Source organism: Rhizopus microsporus (genome assembly GCF_002708625.1).
Source record: "Rhizopus microsporus ATCC 52813 unplaced genomic scaffold scaffold_9, whole genome shotgun sequence".
In the NCBI taxonomy this organism is placed as follows: domain Eukaryota; kingdom Fungi; phylum Mucoromycota; class Mucoromycetes; order Mucorales; family Rhizopodaceae; genus Rhizopus; species Rhizopus microsporus.
In genome coordinates this window covers 957,214-975,273 of record NW_019671924.1, presented here as the reverse complement: position 1 = coordinate 975,273, position 18,060 = coordinate 957,214, and the positions used below count along the sequence as shown (strand labels likewise).

Sequence of the window (18,060 nt, the reverse complement as noted above, 5' to 3'; positions counted from 1 at the left end):
AAAAAAAGAGAGAGAGAGGGACTAAATAGAAGTAAAGAGAGACAGACAGAAAGGATTTCGATAGTCATGTATACATAAGACGGTTGTTGTCAGCTAATAAAGAGATGCAGCTTCAATGTAAAACTCTTATTTCTACCGTACAAGTCAACCATTCCAAGTTTTAAAATTCAGAAAGGGGCAAAATATGTAAAACTTTAATTTTATTTTTCAGGTCCATTTTCTGATGCAGATCGTGTTAGCCATTCTGAGAGCTTAATCCTTCCATCTATCAAAGATTTGATTTAAGCTGCCTGATTTATGAAACTGGCTCTTGTTGTATGTCTTCTTTTGATTTGCATAAGATAAGACAATGTTACCACTAGTGCTTCCAACACTTTTGTCTTGCGCACAAAAGATGCCATCTCTGCTGCACCAATTACCAGTGTCTGATCCAATAGTATATGGCTTGGTGTTAAAGCTTCCTGAATACCCTTTGCTAGTATAGAACTGATAGGCAACGTAATCAAATAAGCCACCTGCGTTCTTGTATTCATAGTCGAATGTGATATCAGAGCAATACACGTAACTTGCAAGCAAGAATGCCCAGATGGCAAACACAGACTGTATTTTCATTAACATGATTTTAAAGAACAGATACAAAAACTATAATAGAAAGAGAAAAGCTTAATTCTTTTTTATATTTTATATTCTCTTTTTTGTCAGAATAAAGAAAATAGAAACGAGGGAAGACTCTTAATTATTTTTATATTGGTGCATCTCTTTACACGATTAATATGTCCAAAAAAAAACGAGAATAGCTGGCGTGCATGTCTACATTCGGTATGTTTTGACCAAAGACATTTGTACACAAAAAAAAGAAATAATGATCACCTTTTTAACTCTTTGTGTGGAACATAGTATTACACAGATATGCAACCAATCAAAATCCGCTAATGTCAATTTCGACAACAGCAACTGAATTTTGGGAGAACAGGACCAACTCTGGGTGCATTTTTCGATCTGAAGCAGTTGCCCATTCTGCCTACAGACTTCTATGAAGCTCTCATCAATCAGTATATTTCCGCTATTGAAACAGTCCAGTGTTTCAGGGAGCCATAAATGGGATTACCATTGCTTTGGATTGCGCGCAGATTCTCGTACAACTGCCTGCAGCATTGGTGTAACAGTTGGATAATCGGTACTCCTACGTTACCTCCTACCAGTTCCATATATCGTATTTCACTGGAAAAGTTAGCTTGAATGAGATCAGACAGTTTAACTCCTCACTTATGGCTGAGGCGCTCTCTCCCTTTCTCACTATAGTATAGTTATTCATGTGAGTTTATATCGTGATCCTGTTAGTTGTCTTTTCTTCAGTAAAGGTTACACACCTATTGATACTGCACGTGAAGACCGTACCATCCTCCCTTTCGGTCATGAAATTGATTTAACGAATCAATGACTTATGTACATTTCGTGAAGAGGAATGGCATCTCGTTGTTATCACTGCCACAAATCCCAAGCCATACGAAAGGAAACTGTCCTTGCCTGTCTTAACAACGAATCAAGACTTGTTATAACTGAGAGATTCAGGGCACTTGATTCGAGATTGCTCCAAACGTAATACTGCCACTGTGGGCGAGAGATGCATTTGCTACAATAATACGTTGTCTGCCGTTCCCACGTCGTCTTCATCATTAAATTTAACTTCTCCGTCCAAACAGAGTGCTACATTACCAGCACCTCGTTTCATCTGTTGTATCCAAGACTTTGCAACAATCTATTACTGGGATTACGAAGGTAATAGCCAGCATCGAATCACCTACATTTGTTACTACCACTACTACTGTCGTCCCTGAGGAGGATGACGATGCTGATGATCCAGATCACGTTCCTTCAAACACCCCATCAGTATCTGATGAGTCCGAGACAGATTTTGATGCTATATCAATCGAGTTATAGTAGAGACGAGACATCGAAGACGACTTCTGTCTCCCTATGAGGTATATAAAAAAAGATGTTACTCTCACTCATCTCACAAACGTACATATGCTTATACACATTTGAAGGAGGATTTTGCGTAAGTTGTACGCACATATGTCTTGATTATCTCTTCATTTCCTAGTGAATCTTTTCTTTTTCCTACTGTTTTTACGTAACAACAAAACAATAAAATAAACAAACACCAAAAAATCGAATTAACAGTATTTCTTTATATGGAAATTGTTGTTGTTTTTATGCTATATTTTTTTAAACTGTCCATCTTGGGTATATCTACTTCTTTCTACTTTCAATCATGAGCCAAGTTGATAAAATGTGGTTATATAAGCATCCTCAAGGTTTAAAGGCTTTAGAATCTGTAATGATCAAATATTGCATATGTGCATAAATATTGATTATTGTGTAGGAATTGGACCAATTACGAAAGAGAAGATATAACCGATCCAACAAGTTTAAAAGAGGACAAGATATAAATACATCAAGCAAGGAAACACCTAAAGCAATAATAGATACGCCAAAACATACTTTGGTAAGTAGTCCCCTCCCTTCTTCATCAAGACAGATACTCATATCCGTATGCATATGCATATAGTCTACATTCGAATCGTGTTCCCAAAAAGGTAAACGATGATCTTCGATGTATGCAACAGCTGACACATCTTATCCCATAGACACACCAACTCTGCAACGAAAAGAGGTGCAGGATAAAAAGATCCATCCTACATTTATTCAAATACCAAAGGTAATATATTCTTTGTCTTGTTCATATATGTTTCTTATATAAAAAAAGCCTTGTACAATAGATGAAAAAGAATCCAAAGTGAATAGCAATAATAAAGTGTACCTACCTCAACTTTCTCCAGAACTCAAATTTACTGAAACTGAAGACTCAATTGAACCTACGAAGCAACGACCTCCCACAAAAAAGCGAGTATCATTTAGTGAACAGCTGACGTTTATTATTCCTACACATGATGAACCTAAAGAAGAACAGACTGACGTAAATGAATATAAGCCAGAGAGAATGGAACCTACGAGGCCGGTTATTGAACGATATGCGCCTCATCAACCGGTTCAAAGAAGGGAGCAGAAAAAGGAACCACAAAGACTACCGAATAGACTACTTGATATATTTCAGCCAAAAAGAGACATCAAGTCTATGTAAATACAAAATAGGAAAATCTCCGAAGTTGGACTATTTTTGTTGTTCTGAAAATAAAAAACACTTTTCTTTATACTTTATAAACCAAAGAAATATGCCCCCTTTATGAGAAAATCGGCTTTCTTCCCTTTCAAACCGAAAATAAATGAACAATACAACTTTTATGCTCAACCAGAAAGATGGTTTGAATGCTCTGTTTGTTCAGCAAGTTTTGTCACTTGCTCAGAATTCAAACAACACACTAAAGTTCATCATGATACTGAAGCTATTGAAGGAGCATGCTGAGAGAAAATGTTTATTCTATTATTGGAGAAACGCTCTATTGGATGCGTCTTTATAAAACGCTCCCAGAAATGCCGGTGTCGTATGCTCTTGTTGGCGGAGATAACGATATGATATCTCAAAGTGTATTCTTCAGAAAATCCCGTTCACAGTCAATCTGCTTCTGAGAAGAACATAACCCTCAAGCCCTCCCCTCCTCTTCGTGAACAGTTTGTTAAATTATCAGACACTAGTGAAGAAACACGTCACCTATCTTTCCAAACAAGGGTAAAGAATGGAAAGCAAAGCCCAATCTCCATACGTACAAATATACAAGGCAGAGCATACAAGGCCAGGACACTCCGAGTGTTTCCCCTTGATGTTGACTTAATGCTTCGGGCTTGTCTGCTGAAAAAGAAAGAGTAGGTCCAAAGTTAACTTTTGGTATGTCTTTCTGGCGTGCGGTCCAGTTATCTCACATGCTCACTGATGCACAAAAACCAACTGGGTCATCGTTGAGTGTCGTTGAAAGATAAATGGCATGGGACTGACTGATGATGAAAAAAATTACCTGCGATCAACCACAAACGATGGAACCATAAAAAGTTGTATTCAATTTCTAGCATGCTAAACCTCCGATGGTCACTCAGTATTCACAGAGCCTTTTTATCCCTTATTTAATACTAATATGCCTTTTACATATTCCATAGGGCATCGTTCGCTTGGTTGTCAACTATTCCGAATCAATCTTCTTTTCTCAATTCGCTTTCGTCGTCTGACAGTATCTGGCCAGCTCTTATATGTCTTGAACAATAAAGGAATGGCCAGGGAAAATGTTGATGAGCCTCTATATAACCTTTGTATTGTGAACGAAGGCGCTATATGTTAATAACATGTCTCTTGTATTGTTCATTCTTAGAGTATAGATTTAGAGTAAACTCATACGCGATGTGTTGTTGACGATACTCTTTTTAACCACCCAGCTGCTAGTTTGATAGCTGCATCCTTTTGTCCTCTACATTCTTATAAAGTCCACACAGAATGCCAGTTCTTGTAAGAAAAAAATGATGACACTGGTTTTGTCCTTTAATATAAAAAAATGTGTGACTTTTCTTTATATATTTTTTTTTTGGTTTCCCTTTTTTTTTCTTCTTCTCGTAAATACTTATCAACACGCGCTTTTTCTAAAAAGATGTCTTTTACATTTGGCGCACCATCAACTTCAGGCTTTGGCGGCTTTGGAACAACAACAGCAAACACTACTCCTACTAGCGGCGCAGCACCTGCAACCTCTTCATCAGGATTTACATTTAACAACACGGGTGGATTTGGAACCAATACTTCCACCAGTGGCTTTACATTAGGTACATCAGCACCTACCTCAACTGCACCTACCACTGGGTTTAGTTTTACCAACAGCAACAACACACAACAGTCTACGAATACCTTTGGCGCACCAGCATCAACCGCAGGCTTCTCATTTGGCACACCGGCATCAACCACTGGCTTCGGCTTTGGTCAACAACAACAACAACAACAACAACAAAATAAACCTTCCCTCTTTGGAGGATCAGGCTTTGGATCAACAGGACTTGGATCATCCATTCAAACGCTCGGTGGTGACAACAAGTTTGGATCGACATTTGGCATCAACTCGGCTGAACAACAGAAAAAACAAAGAGACCAACAAATCTACAAACTTTTGTGCGATCTTAATCAAGAAGCAGATACTGCAACGACAGGGCGTAAAGGATATGAAGCCAAGAACGTTTGGCAAGCACTGGCTTTACTCAAATCGTACTATGACCCCAAGTCGCCTTATTGTCGTTTCAGGCATTATTTCTATAACGTCGTCAATCCTCAGGAAGTTCATCTCTATCAAAAGCCTGCAGATCATGATCCTGAAGAATGGACAGCAGCACAAAAGGCAAATCCGGATCCCAAGACGTAAGTTTGTTTTTTTATATTTACATGTCTATTCACGTTTTATTAGACTGGTACCTGCTCTGGCTATTGGTTTTGACGATGTACAGAAACGATTGGACATGCAGTCCAAGCTGAGTGAAGCACACAGCGAAAAATTAAAAGAACTTGAACAAGTATTGACCAAGATTCAAACATCTTGTCTGACAGCAACCATTTCAAAGCTCGACGAATGTAAACAAAGACACATGGAATTAGCTCAACGTCTTGTGAAGGTAAACGTCCGTCTCCAAAAGGATTATATGAGCTCAGTCTTTTTTGTATGTAGTTTTTGAAATATGCTCAAGTTTTACGCAATAAGGGCTTGTCTATCACACCAGATGAAGAAGCGATGCGTACTCGCCTAGAGAATATTCAAGAACAGCTACAGAAATCAGAGCTGTTCCGAGGCAAATTGAATCAGTTATGGGCTCAACTGCAATTGATCAAAGAATCAGGGCGAAAATATGGCAAGATAGATGGTGTTGAGGAATGGCATGCGGTGTCAGAACAGCACATGGATGAGATAACAAAGGTAAGATTCCTCCTGTTTGAAAAACAACTTGTACCTGAAGTCTAATGGTCACAAATAGAACCTAAATGAACAAAACAAGGGTATACAACATGTCATCGATATCCTTCATACAGACACGACAGACATTGAAATGCTAAGAAAATAACCCCCCCTTTATTTATATCTTCACGTTTATTCCCCCGTAATTCAATCCATGGGTAATAAAACTTCTTTTCGCGTCCTCAGTTATTTATATTCCTATTGGCTGATTTTCATTATTTAGCATTAATGCACAATAAATTCGGAGGAGGATTTCTGTTTCCAAAAAAAGGGCCACTCCACTTGCTTTTATTTATTTATTGCAACCCATGTCGAGCATCGTTGAGATTATGCGAAAACGTAAGAAACAAAGCAATCAAGTACATAACTCAAAATGATGTTAGGTCTGATGGACTCTATAAGGTCTATTCAACCACCAAGTAAATGGAAAATCATTGTCGTCGATTCCAAAAGTACACACATCCTAAACGCAGCATGCAAGATGTATGACATCTTGGAAGAAAATGTAAGAACTTGTTTACACCATTTTCTTTCATTCTTGACATCTTTTTTACTTTCTAGGTTACACGTACGTCCTTTTGTTTACAATCCACTGCTTTTCTTCTTACTGTTCTTTAGTGGTAGAAAACATTGAGAAAAAGAGACAGCCTTATCCTAGTCTAGAAGCCATTTATTTCTTGACACCTTGTCGAGAATCGATCTATCGCTTGGTCGATGACTTTTCGTCTAAACCACCTACTTATAAAGTAGCACATGTTCACTTTACTGGAGGCAAGTCTTTTTTTTTGTAATGTGTCATTTAGATAACCACTTTCTCTAGGTCTTAGTGACGACCTCTTTGCAGAACTTAATAGAAAGCTAAAATCAAGTGGAGCTGCAGAATATGTTCAAAGTTTAAAAGAACTCTATGTGGACTTTATGGGTAATAAGACAACAGCCAAAAAAAAAAATACAAAGACTGATTATCATTATGATAGTATCTGAATCCCTCGTATTCACAGTTGATCCAGTCACAAGCTTCTTGGCTGCATTTGGTGACTCGTCTCGTCCAGACGAAGCACTAAGACAGACAGCAAAACAAGTAAGAATAGCAAAAAAGCAAGTATATGTAATACTTACAATAGATAGCTGTTATCTGTATGTGCAACTCTAGGAGAAGATCCGATTATTCGATACCAGATACAATCAGAGGGAGGGGACATTCATCCTCAATCACCAGCAAGCAAACTAGCTCAGATCGTCCAACAAGAAGTGGATAACTTTTGTAGATTGAACCCTAATTTTCCTGTAATGCATATTGAACAAGCGCGCTTTACAAAAAGAACTAATTGTCTTTTTTTTAGCCACCACGAAACCCTCCTCAGCCAAGAGCCACTCTCTTGATCCTCGATCGATCCATTGACCCTGTAGCACCACTACTCCACGAATTCACGTACCAGGCAATGATCAACGACCTGCTCCCGGTTCAAGAAACAGATAATCATGTCGGCATAAAATACACATACGAGTTTCATCAAGCAGATGGGACACTGGGGTCTCAAGAAGTCACTCTGGATGAAGAAGATAATGTGTACAAGTCGATTCGACATATGCATATCGCTCAATGTTCAGATTACTTGATTGAAAAGTTTAACGAGTTTTTGTCAGAAAACAAGTCATCCAACGAACCCAAGACGACGGCAAAGAGTTTAAAAGAAATGAAGGACAAGTTAACTAATTTACCGCAATATCAGGATATGAAGTCCAAGGTAATACAACGTGTATAGAATGCATTCAACAAAGGCTGATGGTTTATTGTAGTATTCTGCTCATTTGAGTATTGCTCAAGAATGTATGTCGTATTTTGAAAGACACAAGTTGAACTCGGTTGGTAATTTGGAACAGGTCATAAAAATACGCATTGTAAAAAGACAAAAGTTTAACATCTATATAGAATATGGCAACGGGTGAAACAGCAGATGGAGAAATACCCAAGACGATCGTACTTGACATGGTCCCTCTTTTAGATGATCCTCATATTAGGTAGACTCTCATCAATTCAGTACATTCACTAAACATTATGTTGTAGCCCTGTAGATAAGGCACGGTTACTTATGTTGTACATCATTTGGAAAGAAGGCGGTATTTTCGAAGACGATAAGCGGAAATTAATGGAACATGCCAAATTAAAGGGAGAACTGCGTGATGCTATAAATAATCTCCCATTGATAGGTGTCAAACTGACACGAGTCCGTCGACAAGAAAAGTCATCATTTATTAAAAAGAGAAGAGAGAGACATAGAAGAAATAAGGATGAAGAACAACCTTATGAACTTTCTCGTTATGTACCTGTGGTCAAAAAGATCATGGAGGTAACAGAAAAAAAATCAATAGAACGATGCATCATGACACTCCCTTTATATTAGACTCATTTCTCAAGTGCTTTGGAAGCAAAGCAATTTGGTTATACGAGACAATCAGATATGGATCCAGTAGAGGAAACGAGTTCACCTGGGAGTTTACCAGCCAGTGGTGTTTCACTACGAAGCACAAAACCAACATGGGCCAAAAAGAATAATCCGGTAAGTAAAGTGTGGTCATGTTTTTTGAATACGTGTCTTATATACATATAGGGTTCTCCTCGGCCATCCAATGGTGCCAAATTGATTATCTTTATTGTTGGTGGAGCGACATATTCTGAAATACGGTCTGTGTATGAAGTAGCCGAAGCATATCATCGTGACGTTTTCATTGGCACAACAGAGCTTTTACGTCCTGCAGCCTTTGTCGAACACCTGAGCAACCTGCGTCGTCCTGTGCCGACACCAACTGCCTTGATCGCGCCTTATGTACCACCACAGAAGCCAGTGGAAGTCAGTAAGGCAACCTCACTCATGTCTCATATGCACATCGGAAGCTCTCCACAACTGAGCAGCAAGAGCTCAAGCCTGTCGCTATCCACCATTGCATCCGACACAAAGTCATCAGTGATGACAGAAGAAAAGAAGAAGAAGAAAGGATTAAAGCGATTGTTTGGATAGAATAAAGATAGAATTTTTTTTTACTTCTTTTTCATTTTTGGTGCACCCAAATTCTTTGGTAAATACTTATCAGCAGAAATGATGACAGCAATAACAATGTGTCCGATGAAGCCTACACTCTTGTAGGCTGCCCATGCTCGGCCGACCTTCAAGAGCTCGAATCCGACGATACCATATGCACATGTTGCCTGGCAGGCTGCCCAGGCAACCAACTTCCAGAGATAAAAGTAAATCTCGTTTTGTTTGGTGTAAGGTTGAACATGCGGCAGTAATCGTCGACGGAGGATGGATTCACAGAGGACAAAGAGGAATTCAAGAAAGAAGGTCAGGAAATACATCCAGTGGAATCCGTGCCAGATGGCCAAGAATGCCAATGTACCAAATTGCGATGCGAGCTTGCTACCGAGGAACTTGAGTCGTTTAAAGACGTAATATTTGGACCAAAGGTTCGTGTTGATGTTGAATGAGCCAATGATATGATCGATCGATGTGGCTGTTTCAAACGTGCCAGGGAGTGTATTGGCCAGTCCACGGAACTGGGCGAGTCCAGTCATGTCAAATCCTTCATATGAAATACCAAAGGCGGCGATTGTACCTGAATTTTTTTGTGTGAGACCCCAAATCCCCACATACACTCTTGATCACACGTTTTTTTACCTTCAGTCAATAACCAGATACCGATATACTTATTGTATGCAAATTTGCCAGCAACTACAAATACAAACGCACGCTTCAAAAGGCATAATGAGCGATACTCGTCAGTTAGCAGGTACGACGTGTTGTACCTGGTGCCGATCGTTTGTTGTAAGCCGAGATAGACAGCTGCCAGGAGCACACATCGTATGATGTAAGCGATCTGTGCTCTCTCCTTTTCCTCGTGTTCTTCCGCATTGAGCTGTCGTTCATCATCGTTCAACCACTTTCTGTACAGTGAAAATGAAAATTGAGGACCGACAAGGAAAGCAGCCGGAAAGTGAGCATAGGCAAACACTTCTTTCAGGTCTGGTAAATCAGTCAGGGGCGTGTCTGCTCTAAATGACAGAGGTAAGACGACAGGTGGCTTTGCCTTCTCGGTGCTTCTAATCGCAGCCTGGGTGTGATCTTCGTTCTTGTCGGCCTGTTTCTCTGTAGGTGCACCAGCGACAGTGAACTTTTTGCGTCCGTCGTAGTAATCAAAACCGAAACCCATCATACGAAGACAGAGAATACATTGTGACATGGTCCAGGTAATATCGTAGTCATCGGTTTGCATGTAATAATATCCGACCAGCAAGTAGAGTGCATTGAATCCCCAGACAGTCATGAGGGCTAACTTGCGATCATTCATTTGTTCACCAAGAATGAAGCAGAGTCCATAGGATACCGCTGTGGTCACAAGTGAATGGTAAATGTGGAATCCATTAAAGAAAAAGCTCAAGGCAAGTCCAGCAAAGAGAATGTATTGATTTCTATCTTCACGTGTTGACTTTAGTGAATCTTGGCTAAGGTATAATTTTTTGTAATAAAAGGCGGAAGGATAGGCAAGAAGAATGGTTGATAAGAGCCGTAATGTAGGTTCTGGTAACCCAATTACCCTGGAGAGTAATGCTGTAATTATGTTCATTGTCAGAACAAAACAACCAGGAAAGAGGCGTTACTGCTTCTTTTGTAATTAAAAAAAAAGACTGCTTCCTAAAATGGGTAATTATGTAATCGTGAATTTATCCCATTTAGTGCCTCCTTTTGAGCTTTGGACTCTTTGTCATTGTGAATTAACAAGACTATTTCTGAGTTGGGAGAAGGCTTGTTTGATAGTATACAGATTGTCACATGATGTAAGAATGATTATTGTAAGCGAAAAATATAATGCCTACATTTGTATTACAAACACTGTTTGTTATTTTATTGTACACAACTAGTGGCAGCCGTGTAAGGTGCATTTGCGTATAGTAGTAAAAATACACAAAATCTCGGCATCGAACTTGCAAGTCATCTATAATACCAAGGGCGAGCATACATACCTTCATTCCACCAACGAGATGATTTTAAGATCTTTCAAGAAATCATTATACACAATGTTTGTTTTTAATATTCAATTTCTTACCAACAGCTCGAAACCCTATGGCCACATTCAAATTGTACTGCTTTGCAGAATATGGCAGTATGATACAGGCTGACAACTGCACTTCTTGACTCTTTTATTTCATCAATGACATTTGTGCAAGGAATGCTGTCATCACTGTATACTTTGACAATGTGTCAGAGAGGCTACCGTTGATCAAGCACCCTATATTGAAAATCTTGCTTGATTTAGTAGTATTGTATCCCTGTCCAGTTACTGATTGGACATTTAAACATTTGTGGCTTACTATGGTTTGTGACAACCATCGTATTTTACGTTAAGACATATTGCTCTAGCAAATGATTCTTCAAAGCGCATGAGAGGCTTTTTACAAAGTATGTGAATCACTACCCTTCAGAAAGCTTTATGATGCCGTCTTTGCTTCGCTACGAAAGGAAATATAGAGTGGAACTGCCTCTTAAAGATTATAGTTAGTCTCTTTAAATAGCACTTTTTCTATTATGACGGTTAAAATAAGATTTATAGCAAACTACTTCGTTTCTTACGTATTCTTCTTCTTGATGATGTGCTGTAAAAGATAGTGCTGTATTTCGACATTTTTTGGGTTTTGCTATTTGTATAGCACAACTACTCAACACTTGCCCAATATGTGATGTAAGCAATTCAATGAACAGCATACAGTACCAGACAAACCACACCTGCACAATGTACAACACTGAAGTATAAGAGAAGTGTATGTCGATGAGTCTGTAATAACCTCTTTATTAAGATCACGACTAAAGAGCTCATTATTACAGGATCGTTTTTCTTATGAACCACACCTTGAAGCATAGATTCCGGTCCGAGCGCTTAGGGACCACACCCTGAGCGACGGGGTTCATCTTAAAATAGTAAGCGTGTAGGCCGATGCCGTTAAGGACCGCGCCTAAAGCGGATTATTCTTCCAAAATGAGTAAGATCCTTAACGACATCGGCCTACATACTTACTCTTTTAAGATGAACACCAAATCTCGCTTTTGACCAAACCTCTTTGATGAGGTTGAGGAATGGTGAGTATGGTGGCAAGCATACACATTTATACCTTTGTTTTTCAATAACGCTTCGAACTGTTGCTGGCTTGCGAATGGGAGCATTGTCTATTATTAAATAAAGTCCTTTGAGATTCTTTTTGTCCAAAACATCAAGCACATTGTTTATACAACTCAAATAATGTTCGGTTCTTGTTCTAATTCTTGCTGTGGTGTCCACCAATTTACCGTCTGCTCTTCTTCTCTTAATACCAGAAACTGTAACAGGTTTTCTTAAAGAAATATCAACGACGCCTTGCGATAAAATAGCTCCAAGTACCATGATAGATATTGGTACAACCATTTTTCTGTTCAGACATATGAAAGGATGAATAATTATCAGATAAGGAACGGGTAAAAGTAATACTGAACCATAAAAGGATGCATGCCGAGAGTAAAGGTAATCAGGAGTAGTTTGAAACTAAACACATGGACATGTCTAAACATTATTCCATCTTCTTTAAGCAAAGTAAAAAGTTACAGTAATATTAGGATAACACTCTGCTCATAACACCTTCCTTTGATTCGCACACCTTTTCTTTTATCTAAAATAAGCAAAAATTACAGTTTATTGCCTTTACACGTGGATTTGTAATCGATTATGACGGCTATTGTTTTTACAAGATTCCCAAAATCATTATGTGTGGATATAAATGTATGTGTATGTATATGTGTGTATTTGTGTTTGCATGTAAAGTTTGTATAAATATAAATAAGTCTATTATATTACATTAAGATAAGCAATGATAATGTCTCCATCCATTAGACAAGGCACCATCAACGCATAATTCTACATTCTTCATCCAAGTCGACTCTAACACTTGGTCTACTTTCCATCGAGTCTTGGGGTCTGGATCCATCATGCCAGCCAAACATTCTCTGATATGATGATCAGACAACTTGAACTCATCCCAGAATGGGCAATCAGCGGGATCTCCTTCTTGACGTTGTTGAACGTACTGACCATAAGCGCTATCACCGCCATCAGCGGCAGCAGCAGCAACAGAGGCAGGAGATCCGGAAATAGCCCCAGGAGGGGGACTGGAGGAAGGTTTACCCGTGAAAAAAGCGGCATTGAAAGGGAGTTTTTGAAACCGGATACAGAAATACGTGATGGCTGCACTCCAAATATCCAAGGCTTGACCATCATAGCCATCGTCATCGTTCTTGAGCGACCAAATCTCAGGAGACCAGAAGGGCTCAGATCCGCACCATTTGTAGCACATATGAGATTCCTTTTCAAAGCATGTCTGCACAACAGATGCCACACCAAAGTCGGCAATCTTTAAGGTGCCACCTTTTGTCAAGATGAGATTTTCCGGTTTGATATCTCTATGAGCAATACCGAGATGATGAAGGTGCTGTAAACCAAGCATCAGCTGTTTGAACAGACAATCGCATTCTCCGACCGGTAAGTTAGATTTTTCAAACAAGAGGTTAAACAAGTCACCACCTTCGCACTAAATAAAGAAATGAGAGATCAGCGGTACGATAGAGATAAATATCTTACATATTCCATAACAGTACACCATCTATCATATTCATCTACCACAAGATCCATCGTCTCGACTACATGTAAATGTCCACTGACAGTTTTACTGATACAATATTCATTATGCATACGCTTCAGATACTCTTTTTCGTCCTCATCCTTTGTCCTCTTTCTGAACTCTTTGACTGCCAAGACACTTCCATCTTTAGGTGATTTGACGAGTCGTATGACAGCTGTTGCGCCACTTGCGATGTTATTTTTATTGGTGGCTCCTGTTCCCTTGGTATTCGATTTCTTTATCGGCTTCACGTATTCTCCATATTTCTCATGAAGTCTTGGTACATTGTTAACAGGACTGTGATGATGATCAGCCGGATGAAAATGCTTTTTGGTCCAAGTGGCAGGGCTAGAGATAAAGCTACCAATGGATCGTCCGAGACGATGGTGAGACGATGGTGATGGTGATATCGACATGTCATGATGATTATCGATACTCTTTGAGCTTTGAGCGCTCGTACTATCTTGTCTATTCAAAGGAGAGGGCGGTGGTGATGATGATATTGTTCTTGATGTATTATTAGTCATCTTCAATCGTTGATTATTGTGATTATTAAATAGTGATCCTAATCGACTTGGTTTCTTTATTGAAAGTGCTGATACTGTTGACGTTGATGAAGATGGAGATACCATTTGATCTGATAAAGCACTGTTCCATGAAGTGGACTTTGGTTCTATTTTAGACATTGCTGCCATTTTAAATAATCAAAAGAAAAGAAAAGAGAGAGAGAAATGAGATGAAGAAAAAGACGAAAAAAAGTATATCCTTTTTATAGGAATTACATTATTCCTAAAATGAAACTTTTTTTTTTTTTTTCTCTAGTGATGGGTTTAAAATATTGCTCCCTCTCTCTTACTCTTCTTTCTTTGTATGTTTGTGTCTGTCTCATTTCTTCGTTCCACTTCCCCGCGCTTAGCTTATAATCACAGCTTGTCATTGGCTCAGCTAAACGTCACTTTTTCGACAATGACGTTGAAGACAAGGAGTAATATTCTCTCTTCCAGGGAAAATTAGCGGGAAAAGTCTTCGGAATTAGAATTCAATTCTGATTCTCAGTTGGCCTCGATCCCTGGGGAGGAAAGGGGGAGTTTAATAATTAGATTGACTTGAGTCATTGTTAAACAGAAACATGTTTTAAGCTGGTTCATCAACAGACGTCATGTCTCTATTTTGGCAATAAACAAAAATGTCAAGCTTATTTTATTGTTGTCAAAAGCCATATCTGTTTTGATAGATTGATTGTTCAGGAGAAATCAACAGTCAAGAAACGACAGTCTCCATAGAAACAGACTACATTACAAAAACAAAAAAAGAAACTACTAAGCTCCGATGACCTTGCTTTAATTACACTTTAAATACAAACAATGTTAGTTTTTTTTTTCGAGATGTTTAGACAATTTTACTGTAAAAATCTGAATTCCTTTAACAGGAAAACCGTGTTCGATACGACGATGTGATAAAAACAAAGTTATTTGCTTTTACAAAATGCTTGTGGCCGACCGCGGCCACTGATGACTTCTTTTGAAATCTTGAAAATATTCTTCGATACATTGACACCGTGTTGCCATATCATTCCACAACTTTGGCAAGCGAGAACGCTGTTCAGCCCAATGAATGCTTGAGCAAAGGACATTTCGTTACAAGAATAGCAGATCTGTATTTACAAACTGTTAAATTTAGCTAGAAGATAAAATTATCTTGATATCTTGTACCTTTGATGTGCGAAATTCATTAACATAAGTGAGCAAAAGATCACCAGATCTCTGTCTGTTTTTAAGTTGTCTGCAAAGCGCTCCAGTAACACCGGTTCTATGGCCTTTAAAACTAACAAAGTCTTTTCCGAACATTCCGTTGCCAAAAGAAATGATAGGTAGCTTGTTTTTAGCCTGATAAAATTGCTCTGGCTTCTAGTATCTAATAAAACAACGGATGAATATATAATATAATAACTTTAATTGCTTATGAACCTATGTTGTGCTTTTTTGTGCTGTATTCTTACTGCTATCATTCTTTATGGTATCTTTACTTGATCTTTTCTTCCTTCTTTTCTTCTTTGCCTTCTTTCGCTTTGACTTTTTGTACTTTTTTCCGCCATCTATCAAAATATTCACCATTTTTGCTCTCGCTCTTTGGACACCTTGATACAAATGAAACCAGTTTTCACCTGTTGAACTATTGTTGAATGCCAGTATATAAGCCTTCAGACTCAATTCTGACTAAAAAAATACCTGTCGAAATTCAAAAAATCCTTGGCAGATTTCCTTTTTGAAAAAGTATCCTTTAGTCTGTCAGCCTAAAAATACAGGTAACCTCAACAGCGAAATAAGGGCACGTCAAGATGGGATACATTTTTTGCGAACAGAATTGAAAAATGTCTTGAAAGAACGCAAAGACTACCTCTTGCAAAGCAACATCAATGAAGAGAAAAAAAATGGATTAATAAGCATGCTGAACCATTACAGCAGCAAGAAACCGAGCATAACAACCAGTTGCACCAAAGGATAGAACAGATAAAGACACGTAAAGCTGAATTCAATGTAATATTACGCAGAATGAAAGAGGAATTATCAACGGAAAGAACAAAACCTATCTTAAGCGAAAACAACTGACTACTTCGTCCAATAGGAATAAAGAGGAACAAAGAGTGCGTATTATCACACAAGATGCATTCAAGTGTGTCGACAGAGTAGAAAGTATGAAGATATATAATTGCTTATTAAAATCGGGCAAAATTGCATTTTCGGGCACTGATAATGGTCTTGTCACTATGACAGAAACTGTTGGTTTTGATATGGAATGACTTAAGTTCCATCTTGATCTATATAACAAGTACTCTGCTTTAGAAAACATGTCAGAAAAAGGTAATGCTGATACTGATATAGTGGATCGTGCTGTTATTAACATTAATGTGCTCAATAATTACGTTTCAGAACAAGAAGCAAGTGAATTTACTATTCAAATGTCCCCATGCATGGAGTTACCGAAGCCATACAAGGTCCATGCATCTGAAGTTGACTATAAAAACGGTGCACAAAAATATAGAAAACAGCTTAAACGTGCTAAAAACATTACTGATATAGGACGACAAGTGATGGAATCGGGACCCTTTTAAGCAAAGTTGATACGACTAGTGCTAGAAATCTTGAACATTTAAATGAATTACATAATACATACATTGAACATAAACACATTATATGAAACTTCTACTACTCGCCAAGTCGACTGAAGCAAAAAAGGGCTTACGAGTTACAAAAACGCAAATATACTGCTAGACTTTGCTCAGATGAACGCAGATATGCTACATCTTCTAGAAAGATGAAGCCTATCATGTTTGTTGGTGATCGTGGTTTAGGTAAAGTTCATGAATCAAAGAATACACGCGATACGGTAGTCATTGGAAACCTTTGGAGCATAGTCTGTATACCTCTGTATGTATAACGAACGAACACAATACTTCCCAAACGCAAAATAACAGTTACTAAGAAACATATAAAAATAAACAAGGTTCATCAAACGTTGATCATGACTTTATTTTTGGATTGAATACCAAGATTTTCTGCACGACACCAAATTCAAAACCAACGGCTTTACTTTCTGGAATGACAGTTGAATCAGTCCGAAAATATTTCTCAGTTATCTGAATTTAAATTGTCTATATTGTTTTCCATGATTACACGAATATCAAAGTTGATTCCGGCCCGCACCAAGCCTTCCTTACTGTGTCCATGCCCTTTTGTAGGATCCTTCTGATGGCCCACTTTGACCCTTCCCTTTTTTTGTAACATCCATCTGGTAAATAAAGCATCCATCATCCATTCATGTACATAGATAACTGACAAACTCTATAGCCATGAAAGACATCTACAAGCACGACGAACTCGAAATCCCTGAAGGTGTTAAGGTTAACATCAAGTCCCGTGTTGTCACCGTTGAAGGTCCTCGCGGTACTCTCACCAAGAACTTGCGCCATTTGGCTATTGAAATCACCGTCGTTGGCAAAAAGATTCGTTTCGTCGTTCACCACGGTCTTCGTAAGCACGTTGCTTGTATTCGTACTGTCCGTTCTTTGGTCAACAACATGATCATTGGTGTCACCAAGGGCTTCCAATACAAGATGCGTTATGTGTATGCTCACTTTCCCATCAATGTGATCATTAGTGATGCTGGCGATGCTGTTGAAATCCGTAACTTCTTGGGTCAAAAGGTTGCTTTCCATGTCAAGATGCGTGAAGGTGTCAAGGTTGAAGCCTCCAAGGCTCAAAAGGATGAACTTCTCTTGACTGGTAACTCTTTGGAAGCTGTCTCTCAATCTGCTGCTGATATCCAACAATCTTGTCTTGTCAAGAACAAGGATATCCGTAAGTTCTTGGACGGTATCTACGTCTCTGAACGCAACGTCTTAGAATCTGCTTAAATTGGCAG

General features: G+C 38.6%; 8 protein-coding genes across 8 annotated transcripts; 5 read left to right on the top strand and 3 right to left on the bottom strand.

Annotated features, from left to right (window-relative positions):
* Positions 1–153: 153 nt before the first annotated feature.
* RHIMIDRAFT_284739 (uncharacterized protein) lies at positions 154–765 on the bottom strand. The gene has a single exon (XM_023613204.1). It carries the CDS (start codon positions 616–618, stop codon positions 253–255), a length of 366 nt encoding a protein of 121 aa, XP_023466071.1. The 5' UTR covers positions 619–765; the 3' UTR covers positions 154–252.
* A 1,420-nt stretch (positions 766–2,185) lies between these two features.
* Positions 2,186–3,203, top strand: RHIMIDRAFT_143772 (uncharacterized protein). The gene is made up of 5 exons (XM_023605728.1): positions 2,186–2,338; positions 2,387–2,509; positions 2,573–2,600; positions 2,652–2,722; positions 2,771–3,203. Exons 1-5 carry the CDS (start codon positions 2,276–2,278, stop codon positions 3,143–3,145), a joined length of 660 nt encoding a protein of 219 aa, XP_023466070.1. The 5' UTR covers positions 2,186–2,275; the 3' UTR covers positions 3,146–3,203.
* A 1,392-nt stretch (positions 3,204–4,595) lies between these two features.
* Positions 4,596–6,045, top strand: RHIMIDRAFT_252103 (uncharacterized protein; the record flags this gene model as incomplete). Its single annotated transcript, XM_023610930.1, has 4 exons — positions 4,596–5,350; positions 5,397–5,601; positions 5,655–5,900; positions 5,959–6,045. The coding sequence occupies 4 exons, from the start codon at positions 4,596–4,598 to the stop codon at positions 6,043–6,045; spliced, it is 1,293 nt and encodes a 430-aa protein (XP_023466069.1).
* Positions 6,046–6,312: 267 nt separating this feature from the next.
* RHIMIDRAFT_252102 (Sec1-like protein) lies at positions 6,313–8,959 on the top strand (the record flags this gene model as incomplete). The annotated part of the gene is made up of 12 exons (XM_023610929.1): positions 6,313–6,444; positions 6,501–6,507; positions 6,558–6,714; positions 6,767–6,861; positions 6,917–7,020; positions 7,068–7,226; positions 7,283–7,687; positions 7,740–7,823; positions 7,873–7,961; positions 8,008–8,290; positions 8,345–8,500; positions 8,552–8,959. The coding sequence occupies 12 exons, from the start codon at positions 6,313–6,315 to the stop codon at positions 8,957–8,959; spliced, it is 2,079 nt and encodes a 692-aa protein (XP_023466068.1).
* A 20-nt stretch (positions 8,960–8,979) lies between these two features.
* On the bottom strand, positions 8,980–10,562 carry RHIMIDRAFT_238166 (MBOAT-domain-containing protein; the record flags this gene model as incomplete). The annotated part of the gene is made up of 2 exons (XM_023608901.1): positions 8,980–9,554; positions 9,617–10,562. 2 exons carry the CDS (start codon positions 10,560–10,562, stop codon positions 8,980–8,982), a joined length of 1,521 nt encoding a protein of 506 aa, XP_023466067.1.
* Positions 10,563–12,579: 2,017 nt separating this feature from the next.
* On the bottom strand, positions 12,580–14,364 carry RHIMIDRAFT_284720 (kinase-like protein). Its single transcript, XM_023613203.1, has 2 exons — positions 13,599–14,364; positions 12,580–13,548 (listed from the first exon to the last, which is right to left on the bottom strand). The coding sequence occupies exons 1-2, from the start codon at positions 14,331–14,333 to the stop codon at positions 12,820–12,822; spliced, it is 1,464 nt and encodes a 487-aa protein (XP_023466066.1). The 5' UTR covers positions 14,334–14,364; the 3' UTR covers positions 12,580–12,819.
* Positions 14,365–16,486: 2,122 nt separating this feature from the next.
* Positions 16,487–16,825, top strand: RHIMIDRAFT_292439 (uncharacterized protein; the record flags this gene model as incomplete). Its single annotated transcript, XM_023613895.1, has 2 exons — positions 16,487–16,499; positions 16,569–16,825. 2 exons carry the CDS (start codon positions 16,487–16,489, stop codon positions 16,748–16,750), a joined length of 195 nt encoding a protein of 64 aa, XP_023466065.1. The 3' UTR covers positions 16,751–16,825.
* A 220-nt stretch (positions 16,826–17,045) lies between these two features.
* Positions 17,046–18,052, top strand: RHIMIDRAFT_308655 (large subunit ribosomal protein L9e, variant; the record flags this gene model as incomplete). The annotated part of the gene is made up of 3 exons (XM_023614578.1): positions 17,046–17,066; positions 17,143–17,430; positions 17,487–18,052. The coding sequence occupies exon 3, from the start codon at positions 17,489–17,491 to the stop codon at positions 18,050–18,052; it is 564 nt and encodes a 187-aa protein (XP_023466064.1). The 5' UTR covers positions 17,046–17,066; positions 17,143–17,430; positions 17,487–17,488.
* Between the last annotated feature and the right edge of the window lie 8 nt (positions 18,053–18,060).

Bases quoted from the DNA above. Each gene is read 5' to 3' on its own strand.
- RHIMIDRAFT_284739 (XM_023613204.1), bottom strand. From the start codon at position 618: ATGTTAATGAAAATACAGTCTGTGTTTGCCATCTGGGCATTCTTGCTT.
- RHIMIDRAFT_284720 (XM_023613203.1), bottom strand. From the start codon at position 14,333: ATGGCAGCAATGTCTAAAATAGAACCAAAGTCCACTTCATGGAACAGT. The intron at 13,549-13,598 runs GTAAGATATTTA...TTCTTTATTTAG, and splicing joins GGTGTACTGTTATGGAATAT to TGCGAAGGTGGTGACTTGTT.
- RHIMIDRAFT_143772 (XM_023605728.1), top strand. From the start codon at position 2,276: ATGAGCCAAGTTGATAAAATGTGGTTATATAAGCATCCTCAAGGTTTA. The intron at 2,601-2,651 runs GTAAACGATGAT...CTTATCCCATAG, and splicing joins CGAATCGTGTTCCCAAAAAG to ACACACCAACTCTGCAACGA. The intron at 2,723-2,770 runs GTAATATATTCT...ATATAAAAAAAG, and splicing joins CATTTATTCAAATACCAAAG to CCTTGTACAATAGATGAAAA.